Below are 18456 nucleotides of genomic sequence, written 5' to 3'. Positions count from 1 at the left end.
CAATTGCTATCAAAACACCAGTGACATACTTCATGAAATAGAGAAAACATTCTAAAATTTACACGAAACAACACAAGATCCCAAATAGCCAAAATCATACTGAGCAAAAAGAACAAAGCTGGGGCATCACACTACCTGACTTTAAAATATATCACAAAGCCATAGTAACCAAAACTGCATGATAGTGGCATAAAAATTGACACATAGAACAATGGAACAAAAAAAGACACATGCAATTGTATGTTTTTCACAGCACTATTCACAATAGCAAAGTCATGGAATCAACCTAAAGGCCCATCAGTAGCATCAGTAGATGACTGGGTAAAGAAAATTGGTATGTATGTGTGTGTGCATATATATATATATATATATATATATATATGTATTCTATTTTCATGAGGAGGTGGGGTAGGGTAGAGGGATTGATTCCTTTAGAAAGGATAGCTACCTTTATGTATATATATATATGCACACATGCACACATACACACATTCACCATGGAATACTACTCAGCCATAAAAAGGATGAAATCCTGTGTTTGGTGCACCATAGATGGAACTAGAGGCCACTAACCTAAGTGATATAACTCATAAGCTCAAATACCACATATTCTTACAAGTTGGAGACAAATAATGGATACACATGGATATAGTGAGTGAAATAATACACATTGGAGATTCCAAAAGGTGGGAAGGTATGAGGGGTTGAAGATTGAAAAAATACCTATAGGGTGCAATGTTCAGTATGGGGGCAATGGGTACACTAAAAGCCCAGACTTGTCCACTACACAATATATGAATTTAACAAAACTGCACTTTTACTCCCTAAACCTACAAAAATAAAAAAAAAATAAAGGAATAGAGAATACAGAAATAAACCCACATATTTAAAGCTAACTGATTTTTGAAAAAAAGCACCAAAATACATATCAGGGAAAGGATAGTCTCTTCAACATATGGTGCTGGGAAATCTGTAGAACCCTTGGATTTTTACCATGTCCAAATCAAACATAAGTTCTTTTCACTAAAACTCTGTGTTCTCTATCTTGGTTTAGATCGTGTATTCTGGTTACTTACCTCCTCAACCTTACATCATATCCCTCTCCCCATTACATTGGCCTTCTGCCAGTTCCTAGAACTTTTTACCACTTAGAAAACTTAACATTTGTTGGTTTTGGGGTTTGGAAAATTTGTTGTTTTGTTATTATTTTGGCCTGAAATATTTTCCATCAAGCTCTTGCATGATTGACTTCTTCTCATCTTTCAGATTAGAAATTGCCCTCTCAGAGAGATCTTCTCTTATCACTGTATCTAATGATGCCCCTCCTCATCTTATAACTCTATTTTCTTCATAGCATGTATTACTGTTCCTAGATTCTTTGTTTATTTACTTGTTGTATTATCTGTATTTTCTCACTTAACTGTAAGCTCAATGAGGTGATGGGGCCTCAAATGTTTTACGACCTCTGTATCTTCACTATCTAATATAATGCCTTAATATTTGTTGAATGGGTAACTGAATCAATCAAGCAAGCAGTTTTTGACAATATTTCAAAAGAAATGCTTTCTCATTTGTGCTAACATGGCAAGAATGTTTGTTCCTTCCCTTTTTCCTGGGGTCTGTTACATATCAAGGCTCAGATAACAGAAGGAGGCATTTTGCTAAGCAACTAAAGGCAAGGAGATGCATTTGCCATTATAGCTCATATGAATTATATTGAGGGGCTCATTCTGGGAGTGCAAACGTTCTAATTGTCAGGTAGATAGACATCCTTTCCGAAGGAATCAATACCTCCACCCTACCCCAGCTCCTCATGAAAATAGAATGATTGGAACAGAGAAGAGGGGGAAGAGTTTTATAACTGAGGAATTAAAGGAGCCCAATTCCATGAAATAAGGAAAGCAGAAAGAGGTCTAACTGGGAAGAATTCTGTTCCCCAGTAAGTGAATAAATTCCATCATTATCCATGTATTTGCAAAAGCTACAATCTTAGGATCATTTAGAATCTTTTAAAAATATCCTTTTTTCTTTCTTAACCACCATGAAAAGTAAAAAATTATAATCAGTTCCACTTCTGAAATCTCTTTGTCCCACTCAGTTCAACCCACTGTCCAGTATATTATGCCTATGGTTCACTGACACCAAAAAGCCATTGTGATGACATTTTAAATACAGTCTTGGCTTCAGTTTCACTCTTTTCCACCAGCCATCTGTTTGACAGCCCAGGTGATCCTTCCCAAGCTTATATTTGGTCATATCATCTCTTTCCTTTAGGCATGTCCACAACTCGTTGTGTGTATACACTTGTATATACACACATGTGTATATTCCAACAGACATTCCCACTTGCCCATTAGAAGTTTCTTCTGAGGACTATATAATAAAAGAAAGAAATACAGGACTTCAAAAACCCTTATTTCTTAGGGTAGGCAATTTGGTTTTATTTTATTTTTATTTTTTTGGAGTCAGTGGTCTTGCTCTGTTGCCTGGGCTGGAGTGCAGGGGCTCGATCATAGCTCACTGTAGCTTTGAACTCCTGGACTCAATTGATCCTCTTGCCTCAGCCTCCTGAGCAGCTGGGGCTACAGGCATGTGCCACCATGTCCAACTAATTTTTAAATATTTTGTAGAGACGGGTTCTTTCTATGTTGCCCAGGCTGGTTTCAAACTCTTGGCCCCATGTAATCCTCCGCTTTGGCCTCCTAAGGTGCTGGGATTATAGCTTAAGCCACTGCACCCAAGCTAATTTGAATATTTTATTCTATTTATTAAGCTTCCCTCTGGCCTGTGGGTTCAGTGATATTATTAATTCCTCTTTGCCTTGACTAGGTTGTTCTTTTGCTAGGAATGTCCTTTCACCTACTAAAGGTGGCCTCATCTTCTGAGTATCATCTACTTTAAGAATCCCTCTGTAACACTCTACTCTGAGCAGGAGTAATAGTGCTCACCTCTGGTTTTACTTAACACTTATGTTTATTTCACTAGTATGCATACTCTTATGTTCAAAATTGCACTACAGCCCCATTGTGCTTTCTCTGTCTCCACCAGTAAATTATGGGCTTCCTGATGTGATGGTGGTTATTGTGCCTTCACAAACTTTGTTTACCAGCACAGATCAGGCTCCAAGCAGACACTCAATCAAGTAGTTTTCAATTTTTTAAAATTTACATCTTCCTCTTCCACTCATTCTTCTTTCCTGCTTTGCCCTATATCATATGAGAAGAGGGTATTTTTTTCCCTCCACAAATCCCTCTGATCCCATGTATTATTGCCAAATAAATTAAACCATTGCTTTTTGCATAAACTAAGTTGCTACTCTGGGCAAGTGAATTTTCTGAGACACTGATCGTTGCACAATTTATTGTCACATTTGCATTAGGATCTGCTTGGATTTTCAGGGTGAATATTCAGGGTACTCAGCTTAAATTAAGAGATCCAGCAAGAAATTCCTTTTCTTTTTTAGGGGTGGGAAAAAATCTTCCATTGCCTACTCTTTCCCTGAACAAACCTGTTCTAGTTTTATATTGTCAAAATTTTGGGTGGATTAGATATAACATGGCCCTATCCTTTAAACATAAGGGGTTACAACCATCTGAACAGCAAAGGTAAGAAGACATATACAGATGGTTCCCTGCTTAGGAGGAGTAGGGGTACCCCAAACATATGTACTAAAAATAAAAGAATCTGGGGAAAAAATGAGAGCACAAGGGTCTTGTGAAATCACATTTCACTAAAAGTACTATGACTGCCTTATATAATATCAGTATAAATTTTGGGTAAGGGTATGAGAAGAGTTCTGAGAAGATTTTCCTTTCTTCTTGTTGATAATAGTTTAAAGGTCCACAATTCAAGCCAAGAGTCCTAGATATCCCATAAGTAGCAGATGACGCTTTGTTTTTAAGGTGGAAGCATAAGGAATCATAGCCATCTATAACAGAAAGTCTCTAGAACAGCGATTGTAAATTGGGAGCTTCAGGTGTGATTTGTTTGATACACACACTATAACTTTTTAAATTATTTACTAAGATTTTAAATTTTGGAGATATAACATAAAATTCCAGATTTGTTTATTATTTCACAAAATCAGAAGATCGACAACACTGGCTCAAATTCTACATGACTTCAATCAATCAAGGCTAAATACTGATTATCCCTTGTAGATGAGGATATATTTTCCCTTTCCTCATAATCTCTATTATTTTCACCTCCCTCCCTGAGAAAAGGGTCTAATATCAATTGCCAGTAGTCATTTCACTTGCACGTTTGTTTTACTCTCAATAGAATTAAGAGCTCACAGTAGCAATGAGGAAAGTGAAAGAGTTCTGGTATCATATCTATCAATTTTTTAAAAATTAAGACAGGCTGAGATGGCTATATTTTAAACAAGATGGGAAAATTTACATTTTCTTATAGAAATAAAGGATTTTTCACATCTTTAAGCACATAAAGTATGCTTTTGTTGAAAACATAAAACTTCGTATATCAAAATTTTGCAATTCATTACAAAAAACTGATTTATCTATGGAAAAAATGTAAAATGAAAATATTAATTAAAAAACATTGAAAGTTAGGTTTTGGGTTTGAATGCATACACTAAATGTTATTGCTAGAAAATGCACTCATGCATTCAGCAATAAACCTTTATAGGCATCAAAATATTTCATAGATACCAAACTTATAAAAATGTCTATTAATTGCATCAGAAATTTTGTGTTCAACTAGAAGTATTACTGTTGTTGTGTTGAAGAAATGATGGAGACTATATTCAAAGCAAGTTATGTGGAAAAGTTAAATTTCTTGTGATATTTTCTTTTGCAGCTGATAAGATCACAAATATAAAAAAATCATAGTTATGAATATTTTTTCATGATGTCAATGAGAATTTTGATGTGATTAGAGAAATTTTTAGTGTGTTGCTCACTACAAACAAAGCAGGAAATGACTTATTTATGTATATTGAAAAAGTTTTAAAAAGTGTAATGTAAGCAGATCACAATTAGTACCCACGAGTAGCTGTTAATGTCAGACTTGTGAAATGTATATCCCATGTTGTTGCAAAGTTTTTCAGGGACCTAGCATTTATATGTGTTTATTGGCAGATTCACCAGAAATTATTTGCTTTGTCATAAAAGGTTTATATAGAGTGTATTGGGAGTATAGTAGTTGCCACCATGAGCTGGAGGAACCCCTCATCCCCTTTGGCTTGAACAACAGGCAGCTAAAAATTGGAGGAAAAGTGCATATAGTATGTGGTCAGCTTCCCTTTATGAGCCTGGGTGACTAAGTTAGGGCAAGTGCTCACCCTAGATATAAAATCAATGGTGGAAAGAATTAATTATGTTAGGGAAGGAATCAGCTCTTTTCTTTAATATATTGACTAAAATTAAGTAACCCCACCTCATTCCTCACCATTTCCCTTACTCGCACCCCTGTTAAAATTAATCTATACAAATTCTGTACTTGGCATTGGAATTCTAAATACAAGCCTTGACACTAGTGCTGATGCAGAAGAAAAGGTGTCAGATGTCTAGTTTGCATATCAAAATGTTAATAAATCAGTTATGAAAGAAAATTATTGTAATTTCAATTTGGAATTTTTCTTTTTTAACTTAAAATATTACCAGTTTGAATTTTTACTTTCTCTCATATGCTCACCACACAATTAATTATTTTTTATTACTTTTCTGTCAGCTTATTTTTGTGACAGCTAGCCTGTTTTACTTATTCAAGGTAACTCTGTGTTAGTCTGTTTTACTTTGCAATAAAGGAATACCTGAAGCTGGGTAATTTATAAAGACAAGGGTTTTATTTGGTTTTTGGTTTGGGTGGGAGGGGCTGTACAAGGAGCATGAAGCCAGCATCTGATTTTTGTAAGGACCTCAGGAACATTTTATTCATAGCGAAAGGCAAAGGGAGCCAGCGTGTCACATGAAAAGAGGGAGCAAGAGAAAGATGGAGGTGCAAGGATCCTTTAAAATAACAAGATAGCCTGTGAACTAATACAGCAAGAATTTACTCATTACTGGAGCGGGGGTGGCACCAAGCCATTTGTGAGGGATCTGCCTCCAAGACTCAAACACCTCCCACTGGTTCCCAATTCCATCACTGGGGTTCACATTTTAACATAAGAATTGGAGTGGTCAAATATCCAAATTATGTCAATCTCTCTGGCTCTTGTAGGCATTTGAGCCTGTGACATCTACATGAGATAACATTTTTAGCCATTCCTACCCCCTGCCCCTACTGTCTACTCTCCAACAGAAGGAAAGTTTATTGGCAGTCTAGAAGATAGTCACTGAAGTGTGAGACCACTTTGGGTTCATTTCTATGTACACAGCATATACTACAGTAGCTATTCAATGAGGGTTCATTGGATGAAAGGATGGATACATGGATGGATACATGGAGGGATGGATGGATGTACTTCAGTTGAAGACAGATCACATACCCAGAACTCTTTGAAGATGGAAATTTTATTTCAATTTCATTTCCATTTAGTATCAAGGGTAATCATTCTCTGTTTCCTTCAACTTCTCTTTATTGACCCTTCTCTGCCTTAGATGCCTATACAACAGCTGAAGTGGTTTATTCTTGGACTCTCGGAAAGAACAAATCTGTGGAAGTTGCACAGGATGGCTCTCGCTTGAACCAGTATGACCTGCTGGGCCATGTTGTTGGGACAGAGATAATCCGGTCTAGTACAGGTATTTAACTTATGTTATTTAACAAATATTGCTGTAACTTGTACCGCTTGCCAGTCAATGTTCTAAGTGCTTATAACTTATTTAATCTTCAAAGCAATGTTGTGATAAAGTTAGTATTATCATGAGAAAATTATTATAAGTAATTTGCTCCATGTCACAGTTATGCAATGGCAAAACCAAAATGAACACTTTGCAGACTGGCTCCCCAGACCATCCTCTTAACCACAATAGCCTGCTGCCTCTTGGAGAGTGATACAGAAAGTGAAGGGCATTTGGGTTGGAGTATGAGAAGAGAAAGCAAATGGAGGCCATGGTGGGTGAAGAGCTGAGCTTTGGTCCTAAAGATTTCATTAAAATATTTGCTTAACTCAGCCCATGCTGAGGTGGCACATTAATAATCCCAGAAAAGGTCAAACACACAGCCCCGATGTGCAGGGAGTAGTCATAGAATTATTTTCTTAAGTGGATCATGTAAGTTAGAAAAACAGCTTAGTTGGCAAAACCTGCTAGGCCTTATCAATGGCTAACAGTTTGATATTGACAAATGGAACTGAAGTTTTGTTCTATGGTCTTAAATCTGTCCATTTGGAAATGGCCCCTGACCAGTTCAAGGGGCCTGAGGCATGATATATTCTGAATCTCAACTAACCTTAGAATATTTGCCAAAATGGAATATATGCTGGGGCCCACATATCACATAATGTTTTTGCTGTGAAATATAAAAGCTTTCAACATTAATTTTCAAGCAACACTTGTCTCTGTGACTCCACAATTATAAATGTCCTTTTATCTCATTATCTAAGCATATGCTGTTCCCCCTTATGATGTCACAGTCTATCATCTTCTCTGCCCCCGGTTCTCCCTCCACCTCAAAATCAGGGTACAGTGTCTAAAAAAAATCAACATTTGAAATGGAGTTGAAGGACAAACAGGATTTAGATATCTAGAATTAGTGTGGGGAAAGGCTATTCTTGACAAAGACAATACTGAGATGTCAAAAGTCCAGAATGATGAGAGAACATGGGTGTTGGGGAAGCTGAAAGCTGTTCAGAGTGTAGGGCTGTGGGGGTGGGTGAGCTGTTCTATGGGGTCCTGGAGTCATGTGTGGCAGGCCTCCACCTGGACCAGCCCAAGTGGCATAGGTAGGCAAGGTGCAGTTGGCGCCAATCTGAAGAGTCCCCTCCCTCCAGCAGGTGAGCATTGCTGCTGCGGTCAAGTGCCTGGCTTTGGCAGAAGCAGTAGAGGTGGCCAGCAGTGGGAGTGTCTGGGCCACCTGGGCCCTGTCCCTGTACCCCAGGAGTGCTCCTGGCCATCATGCATTGGCTTACCTGGGCCACTGTGACCAGGGCTCAGAGCCCTGGGAGTGTGGCCAGAGCTAGACAGGGACCCATCCCTGGCTCACTCTGCCGAAGGTGAAGCAGGGGCATTGATACACTTTTCCTGCACTAGCTGCACAGGTGCTGCCAGGCTCCAGGGCCTTGATCCTGGGACTGTGAAAGGAAGGAGGGAGAGAAGCCATCAACAGGTCTCACATACCCTCCTGTCCTCTCATGTCTCCACTGGACCCCTTACATGTGTGAGCAGAGAAGCCGGCCTCCTGCTTGCAGACATGCCACCACCACTGTTACTGCCTCCTCTCCCCTCCCTTTCCCACCCCAGTTTAAGGGAAGACAGGAAGGAGGCCCTGGGATGGGGCTGAGGCTGCAGCACCCATAGCCCAAAGCAGTGCACAGCGCAGCTGGGCCCTAGAGGCTGAGGGCCTGACTTTGCTGCTGCAGGGATTTCCTACTTGGAGAGAGTAAGCAAGAGACGTCCCTGCATCCATTCACTCTCCTCACCTCCCCGTCCGTCCTGGGCACTGCCAGCCTGGCATCAACTCGTGAGACCAATTTTTGGCTGCCCAAGCAGACCCTACTCCCACTTCATTTGGGCAAACCGCTGATTGTCTTATCTTTAGCACACAGACGGTAATGTTCATGACAGGAAAATTAGAACTACACAGAGGAGCAAATATTGGAAATTAAAATACTTTTTGTTTCCACTATCTAGAAATATCGTAGAAGATATTGATACATTAACTGATTATTGTACATTTGGTATTAAAGATGGTTCAGTCTGCATTTTCTGTATAAATATGTTTTTATGTAAATGGGGCCATAGTATTGATATTTATAAGCTGATTTTTATTTCATTTTATATTATAAATGTGTTTTTGTGTCACTAAATGCACAGAATCCAAGTAAAATGCACACAAGATTTAGTAAAATATGTTAGCAACTAGAATGAACACACCACACATTTATTATTACTTATTTTGGTTACTTAAAAAAACAATTAAAGTGAAAAGCCTTCCTGCCATGCCAGAACATAGTTGACAATGATGATATGCCATGTTGTCACTGGGAACTGTAGCATTTCATTGTGAAATGCAGTAAAGTAGTATATTTTGGATAATATCCTCATATAGAGGAATCACAATCTGTTTAAACAATCATCTACTATTATATTCTGTGTTTTAATGCTATAAACAACACTGTAAACACCCTTCTTTTCCATAAAGCATTTTGCTCCTGTGTAATTATCTGCCTAGGGTACAGACATGATACTGATATTGCTATTTCAGAAAGTAGACACATTAAAAAAATTGATACATATTGACAAACTGCTGTTCTGAAAGGTTAAAGAATTCACACTCCCATTATCAGTGTATGAGCATACCAATTTTCCCTCACCCTTGCCAACACAGGTATTATGGGTTGAATTGTGTCCCCTGAAAAGATATGTTTAAGTCCTAACCCACAATACCTCAGAATGTGACCTTATTTGGAAACAGGGTCACTGCAGATGTAATTAGTTAAGATAAGGTTATACTGCAGTAGAGTGGGCCCTAATCCAATATGACTGGTGTCCTTATAAAAAGGGGAAATTTGGACATAGAGACACACACACACAGGTGCATGTGTGCACATGGAGAACGCTATGTGAACATGAAGGCAGAGATTGGAGTGATGCTTCTATAAGTTGAGGAACACCAAAGATTGCCAGAAAACAACCGGAAGCTAGGAAGAGGCAAAGAAGGATTTCCCTACAGTTTTCAGAGGGAGTGCTGTCCTGATGACACCTCAATATCAGACTTCAGCCTTCAGAGATGTGAAAGAATACATTTGTTTTGTTTTAACTCATGTAAAGCATGGTAATTTGTTATGGCAGCCCTAGAAAACTAATGCAACAAGATATTGTCATTCTTGTTTTCTTATTGTTTATCAAAGTAATACATGGGTATGGTGGTAGAATTAATCATGATCAATTTTTGAGCATGTAATATGTGCCAAGAATTTCCCTGTGGGCATGTATTAACTCATTTAACCCTTGAACAACAGTCTGAGGTAGGTGGTGGTATTATCTGAAGCTTATAGATAAGGAAATCAGGGCTCAGACAGATTAAATAATTTTCTCAGAGTCACACAGTTGGTAAGTGATGGAGCAAGATTTGGAAACAAGGCAGAAAACTTGCTCCAGAATCTATACACATAAAAATGACATGGAGCACTCCCTTTTTACTTTTCATTTAGAAGGAAGGATGGTAGGAAAGAAGGCAGGAAGAAAGGCAGGTGGAGGGAAGAAGGAGAGAAAAGAAAAGAAAATCAAATAACAGAAAGGTATATACTGAAAAGGAGCAGTTTCTAGCTTAACCATTTATGATTTACTTCTGTTTGTTCCCTCTATAGTTCTAAATAATGTGCTTATACTGCTATTTTTCACCTTTAGAGACGAAATATCTATTCCCTACTCTAAGGTATATGAGTAGTTATCTCACTTCCATTGCCCCTACCTTTCCTTTCCTCCAAGTCTTGATAGCTGGATCAAATAGTTAGCTATATTTATTCTATCAACCCTTCTGTCCTCATATCCTCCTTTCCTTCTTTCAACTTCTGCCAGCTAAAAGTTTGCTTTCATTGTAAAAACAGATTAAAATTTGCACTTAGTTCTTGTGGTAGGGAGAATAGTGGTCCCCCAAAAGATGCCCATATCCTATTCCCTAGAACCTGTGAACATGTTAGGTTACATGGAAAGTGAGGATTAATGTTCCTAATCAGTTGATTTCAAAATAAAAAGATTATTCTGGATTATTCAAGTGGGCATAATGTAACCATGAGTGTCCTTATAAGGAGAGGCAGGAAGACCAGAGTTAAAAAGAAAATGAATAGAAGATATTTTACAACTGGCTTGAAAGATGACAAATGGGGCCACAAGCCCAGAAATGTGGATTATCTAGAGAAGCCAAAAAAGACAAGAAAATCTGTTCTTCCCTAGAGTCACCAGAAATTAATGCAGCCTCACCCATATCCTGATTTTAGGACCCTGAGACCCACTTTAGACTTCTGACCTTCAGAAGTATAAGAGTATAAATTTGTGCTGTCTTAAGCCAACAAATGTGGGATAATTTGATAAAGCACCAATCAACAGGAAACTAATACAATTCTATATCCCTAATTAAGCTTTCAATACTTTCTCTGTAGATTGATTTAAAAAGCTCAAAACCAGCAAGGGACATTTGTATTACTGTGACTGTGTAAATACTGCCTTTTGTTGGGATTGCATTTCTCCTTTAAGGACCTACCACCCACTTAAATTTCTCTAGTTTTCTATAGGAAGACCCTTCAGTGTATTTTAGAAAAAGGCACTCTGGTTATCTTTCTTTTGACCGGGAGAGTAAACATCTTGATACAGTTATTGTGCCTATGGAGGTAGAGCTTGTAATTTCCCAGGTTCAGATCTGTAATTAATGTCCCTGTTTTCCATTCCCAATCTTGAGACCCTCTCCCTTTGTCCCTGCAGCCTCCAGGTCTGTGTCCTCTCTGGACGTTGCCAGCAGGAACCTCCCTTGTAAGCTGAGCTCCTTCTGCTGCTTCCCATCTACACTGATGCCTGCTTTCTCCATCAGCACTTTCTGAATTCCAAAATTCTCTTGAGCTCTTTCATTCATTCTTTCCTGTTGTTTTCTTTCTTATGGGTTTGTTTATTCTATTTTATTGTCTTCACTGGCACTTGAGGAAGTCTTAAGAGAAGGAGGAGGTAAATGTTGGTGCTCAGTTTGCTATATGAATAGGACATCCTTCCAACATTTTACCTACTTTTTTTAGGAACTGCATTATTTCTATTTTTAAAATTTACATCTTGAATATATCTGGAGTTTTATTTTTGGTTTGCACTATGAGGTAACCAAATGTACCAATATCCATTAGTGAATAATCTAGTGTTTCCTCATTGATATGAGATGCTGCTTTTATCATATACTAAATTCACATGTGTGCACACAAGTACACATGCAAACATTTAAGTCTGTGTTAGTATTTATTATTCTTTTTCATTGTTGTCTCTCTACTTTTATATGTATCACATTAGTTTAATTATTGTAGATAAATGTTTTCAAACTATGTATATATACATGCACACACACACACACACACACACACAGTATTTCTAGGAAGATACACAAGGGGCTGTTAATTTTGTTTACCTAAAGGAAGGAGATGTGAAATGAGTAATTTGGGACAGATGTGGGAGAGATGTTTTTCTGCACTTACTTTTATATCTATTGATTTAGGAACCGTATAAATATTATTACCTCACATATATGTGTATTGTTTTTATTGTGACCATAAATTATGTGCATTTTTTTCTGAATTCTGCATACACTCTTCCATGTAGGGTCTAGCGGGAATGGAAATCTGGGCCAGAGAAAGTACCCACAGTCCATGGTTGTTCTGATTGGTATGGCTGGCTTTCTCTCCAAATGCTGTCAGTCCTCAGTATAAAGCAGCTTCAAGCAGTGGCCATCTATTCTTTGCTCCAGCTTTAAACATGTATTAAATAAATGAATGAAATTCCTCAAAGTCTGTGTCTAGTTGTTGGCACCATCCCCTAATTTGGGAAATTATTACATTAATTTTCTAAAAAGATAGTTTGGATATATGATCCTTATTTATCAATCTTTCCTAGAAATTTGATTACTTTTAGAATGACAGTTTTATTATTATCATTGCATATATTATTTCTTTAAATGTATAGTATAGGTAAGTAAATATAATGCATAAAATAAGACATAAAGAAAAATCAGAGAGCTGGAGATAAAAAGAAAACAGGAGGCAAGATAAAGGACAAGGAATAGAGATAGAGAGATGGAAAAATACCCAAGATGGATTTAAGAAAATATATCCACTTACTTTTTATGATGAGTTAATTTGCCAAGCTAAAAAACCCTCTTGTGTGTTTCAAAACCTTAGAAACTAGCTAAGCTGTGAATGTGTTTTACACTCTATCCTCAAATACTTCACATTGAACACAGATGGAGTTTAATAGGCTGGAATGAAAAGGCAGGAGAAAATTCCCCCAAATCACTTAAAGGGTCATCCTTCATAATAAGAAAGACAGAGAGACTCAGCAATAGGGGCAAGGAGGGAGGTACTCTAACAAATGTACTTTAGGAAAACATATTCAGTTATGTAAAGCATTATTTAGCTAAACTGTTCTGCATTTCTGATACATAGATAATAAGTGATTTGTGAATATACATGCATTGTATGTTTTATATTGCACCCTTGAATATTTCACATACAACATACACAACACAGATGGTACATAATGAGCTTAAAAAGCTGGGACACAAGGGTGGAAGTGGGATGGAGGGAATTGTTAAAATCTTCCAATTTGATTAAAGCTTTGGTTCTCTCTTTGGCAGAGAAGAAGATATATAGAGATAAAAATATCAGAGTGTGTTTAAGAAAACTGATTGAGTTAATTGACATAATAATAATTTGCTAAGGTTTCTAAAAGTCCACTTGTAAGTTCCAACCATGGAAATGATATAAGTTGTGAATACCTGTAAATAAACAAAAATGTCTTTCCATTGTCCCTTTGACAGTTTCACACTGGACCCAGATAGTCTGCAATACAAGGACAGAAACAAGAGAAATCTTCCCAACTTATCAAAAGGTGTCAGTTCTTACTAAAGAGAATTCCTTTCACCTCTTCAGAAGAGAGAAACCAAGACAGAAAGAGAAAGAAGTATAGAAAAAGAGAGGATTGAGGAAAATCAATGTGTTCAACTGTTTTGAGTCAGTTATTCAAAACAAATGGTTAATTTGATGATCTTTTGAAAAGTCCATTTGCTTTGCCTTTTAGAGCCACAGAATGTAATTATGAATATTTATTACATGTTTTATATATTAAATATTTTACATGATCAGAGTTAGCATTAATAAGTAAGATTTGGAAATGTGAGACTAAGATGGTAAAGAGGGGAAATTGCCTAAGCTAATCAAAGTCCAAATCTCATGAAAAACAAACCCCCAATACCTTTTCAGTGGGGAGAGTGAGTGAAGGAAAGGGAAAGGACAGAAAAAAGTAGAGGTGGGCGTACACAGAAGATTTGAAAAGAATTGAAAAAAAAAAAGAGAGAGAAAGAAAAGAGATAGGAACTCCAAAGTTGTAATTTTTAATTTGCTAAATTAAAAATAAGCCTACTTGTATTTTTTGTGTTCACATAAACAAGCTAAGATGTGAATACATACTATGGATTGCATATGGAGGCTCGAATGACCAGATGGTGCTTCCTAGGTTTAGGTACAAGGGAGTGGGTAGAGTAGAAAAGTGGGAAATTGCCTTAATTGGGAATCCTGCCAAAACCAAATGTGAGTGGAGGAAGAGAGGTGAAAAATAAGAAGCTCTGTTAGAGTAGTCAGATTGCAAGGGTCTTTTGGGACTATTTTGGAGACTCTGGCTTTTACTCTTTGAGAGATGGTAAACCATTGGACAGTCTTGAACAGAAGACAGACAAGATATGACTTATGTTTTAATAATATCATTTATGGCAGCTGTACTATGAATGCATTGAAGAGGAGTCAAGGACAGAGCAAGGAGACCAGTTAGAAAGCTATTACAGTTCTCTAGGTGAGACCTGATGGCAGCTTAGACCAGGGTGGTAGCAGTAGATGTGGTGAGAAGTGGTCAAATTATGGATATATTTTGGAGAAAGAGCTGGAAGAGTTGGCTGACTGATTGATTTTGTGTGTGTGTTACGTGTGTGACAGAGAGAGTGAGAGAAGGAGGGTGAGAGAGCGAGTGAAAGAGAGGAAGAGAACATGGTGGGGTTGAGAAGTCAGTGGAAAGTCTCTTAGGTGAGACATTTTGAATGGGAGTGTGGGATGGGGAAAGTGAAAACCAAAATGTTGGTTTTCATGTTAAGTCAAGATGCTTATTAGATCCCAAAGTAGTGATGTCTAATATATAAATCTTAGAGTTGAGTAGAGACCCTTAAGACTCCTGTAATAAAGTACCACAAACTGTAACTTAACCGAAATGTGTCTCACATTTCTTGAGGCTAGAAGTCTCAAATCAAAGTATCAGCAGGGTTATGTCTTTCTAGAGATTTTGAGGGGAGAATCTGTCCCTTGTCTCTCCCTAGCTTCTGGTGGTGGCTGCAATCCTTGACGTTCCTTGGCTCGCAGCTGCACCACTCCAATCTCTGCCTGTTGTTGTCACATGGCCTTCTCCCTGCGTGTCTGTGTTTTCACACGGTGCTCTCCTGTCTTATAAGGACTCCAGTTGTGTTGGATGAGGGGCCCACCCTATTCCAGTACTGCATGATCTCATCTTAACTAACAACATTCACAATAACACCATTTCCAAACAAGGCCACAGTCTGAGGTAACAGGGGCTAGGGCTTCAGCATATCTTTGTTCAACCCATAACAAGTAGGAAGCCCAGGTAGAAGATATACAATTGGGAGTTATTAGAGTTTAAGGTATTAAAGGCACAGGCTGGATGAGAATGGCCAGTGTCTGAGTGAGACAAAAAAGAAGTACAAGTATAGTTTTGACATCCTCAAATGTTTAAAAATTAAAAGGTCAGCAAAGGAGGCTTTGGAGGAGTGGTCTGTGAAGTAGGAGAAACCAGAAAAGCATCATGGCATAGAGGTTCTGTGAAGACAGTGATTACAAGAGGGATGAGGGATCAACTGCTTAAAGTGCTGCTGACAAATCCAGTAAGAGGGAGAATTGACTAATGGATTTAACAACATGGGGTAATTATTAGTACCCATCTCATAGAGCTTTTAGGAGGATATAAAGTTAACACTCCACAAACACTCAGAAAATATTTTGGCACACAGTAAAAGCACAATAAGTGCTCACTCTTATTTTAGAAGTGGGATAATGTAGGTTAGCTCACATTCTGCTATGTGAACTTTTGGGTCTAACCAAGTAAGTCCATTAGAACAGCAGAGCATAATAGTTAAAAAGCAAAAACTATGGACAACCTACCCAGGCTTGACCTTGGGCTTTACTACTTACTAGCTGGGTAACCTTATGCAAGTTGCTCCATCTCTCCTTGCCTTAGTTTCTTGACCTATAAAATGAGGATAACAATAGTACCTACCTCATAGGGTTCTCGTGAAGATTAAATATCTTATAATGTTAAAGTGCTAAATGAGTACCTATCACACAAGTGCTGTAGATTATTATTTTTATTATTATTTAAATGAGAACATTAATGTACTTGAATGAACTTGTCTCAAAATTGTTTTGAGCAAGCTGTATTGGTACACCAATAGTATTGCTTTTTCACACACAAAAAACCACACAGTTTTGTGATTATTAAAAAGCTCTGGTTACATGAACTTGGGAGGTGCTGGAATACCTTGTCTTTAATATAAGATTAAGGAGCTTTGTGAATTGAACCAGGGCCCAACTTAATTTAACAATGGTTATGTAGCTACATACTGCCTAATTTTACTCTCTCTCTAGGAGAATATGTCGTCATGACAACCCACTTCCATCTCAAGCGAAAAATTGGCTACTTTGTGATCCAGACATACTTGCCATGTATCATGACTGTCATTCTGTCACAAGTGTCTTTCTGGCTCAACAGAGAGTCTGTTCCTGCCCGCACAGTATTTGGTGAGTGATAATTTATGGAGCGTAAGGGAAAGTTTTATCATGGAGAGTCACAGTAGAGGTGAGAAAGGTGGAAGAATGATTCCTGGAGAGAATGGGAGAAATGCCTGAGCTTAACAGTAGCAACTGAATCATCAGACCACGGAGCTTTAGACAACTGAAGTCTTAAGGAGGAAGTTAGAATAAGAAGAATATTTAACCAGTAAGATACTGAAATGCTTCCTGTCTCAGTCCTGCTTGCCCCAAAAACTGGAGAGGGAATTATCCTTTAGTGAAAAAGAGAGGAATTTAGTGCACAGAGTGAAGAATTTAAAGGGTTAGAAACCAAACTGTCAACAGAGTATTGGATTGGGGACTTTGTTAAGATCCACCTTTTTTTGTGTGAGTGTCTGTCTTTTCTGCTTCTTCTCTGGTCTTTTTGAAAGTGTGAATTATCTGATATTCTGTAAAGGCCACACAAGGTTTAAAGAATTTCTTAATAGTACCCACAATCAAAGGCATTTTCTTCATCATGAGTATACTGATATCTAGGAATACATTTGCATATCATTAGCACTTTTCCTCACAGACTTAAAACATATAAAACATTTCCTGCCTATTTTTCCCACTGTAGGAGATAAATATTTTTTTCAGCTACTAAACTGCCTCCATGGCGATGACACCTGTGAGGCATATACTTGAGTGTACTTGATATCCACACAGAAGGTGTTTCTACCAATATCCTGAAGTTTTACCAGGTAGTGAAATAAAAAGTAAATTATATTTTAGGAAGAAGTAGCATTGTAGGTCAGGTATAGTAGAAGATAGCAGTGGAGAAACAGAAAGAATGACCTGTAAAGTAGGAAAAAGAAAGAATAATCAAATGTGATATCATGGAAGTCAAATAAGTAAAGTATTTCAAAAAGCAGAGAATACTATTGTGGGTTGAATTGTACTGAGTTTACATGAACTGCAGACAGAAACTGTCTGTTGGGTATTGTGATATACTTGGCTGTTAGTGATCTTGAAAAGAACAGTTCTAGTGAAGTGGAGGGAGCAGAAGTTGTATGAGAGTGGATTAAATATGCTCACTTTAGGAAATATAGCAAACTAGATACCCTGAAAAAGCTTCCTTTATAAAATCCTAGAAAAGCTAGGTGAAACAGAAACCTTTTGTTTGTTTGTTTGTTCGTTTGTTTTTTGAGACGGTTTCACTCCTGTCACCCAGGCTGAACTGCAATGGTGTGTTCTTGACTCACTGCAACCTTCACCTCTTGGGTTCAAGCGATTCTGCTGCCTCAGCCTTCCAAGTAGCTGGGATTACAGGCACCGACCACCACGCCTGGCTATTTTTTTGTGTGTGTATTTTTAATAGAGACAGGGTTTCACCATGTTGGTCAGGCTGATCTCAAACTCCCGAGTTTAAGAAATTAAAGGAAATACTCAGGGGCCCAAATGAAAAGACAAACTGAAAACTTGAGTGTTAATGATATGAACTGATACTATTGTGGAAGGAAGATACGCAGATGGACTCCTGGTATTGGTAAACAAGAGTTTGACTTTTAAATTTATATAAGAAAGACATTTACAATTAAGATTGTGGTAGGCAGAATAACGGTCTCCAAACATACCCATATTCTAGTCCCTGGAACTTGTGAGTGTGACCTATACAGCAAAAATAACTTTGCAGTTGTGATTAACTAAAAGATTTTGAGATAGAGAGATTATTCTGTATTATCTGGAATAGGGCCTAAATGCAATCACAGTATCCTTATAGAATAAGGCAGAAGGAGATTTGACTATGGAGAGAAAGCAGT

The 18456-nt window shown here is 37.7% G+C and overlaps 1 protein-coding gene across 3 annotated transcripts in view; it reads left to right on the top strand.

Annotated features, from left to right (window-relative positions):
• GABRA3 (gamma-aminobutyric acid type A receptor subunit alpha3) overlaps window positions 1–18456 on the top strand; it is a 250190-nt gene that overhangs the window by 201927 nt on the left and 29807 nt on the right. For all 3 annotated transcript variants that reach the window (XM_032264162.1, XM_032264160.1, XM_032264161.1), the window contains 2 exons: window positions 6561–6704; window positions 16511–16663. In XM_032264162.1, the coding sequence (XP_032120053.1) occupies window positions 6561–6704; window positions 16511–16663 (297 nt within the window). The remainder of the gene's footprint in view (window positions 1–6560; window positions 6705–16510; window positions 16664–18456) is intronic.

The sequence above is a fragment of the Sapajus apella genome, unplaced genomic scaffold (genome assembly GCF_009761245.1).
Source record: "Sapajus apella isolate SASKATOON/1434 unplaced genomic scaffold, GSC_monkey_1.0 scaffold142, whole genome shotgun sequence".
Taxonomy (NCBI): domain Eukaryota; kingdom Metazoa; phylum Chordata; class Mammalia; order Primates; family Cebidae; genus Sapajus; species Sapajus apella.
The sequence above is the reverse complement of the archived record's forward strand: the minus strand, read 5'-3'. Positions and strand labels throughout refer to the sequence as shown.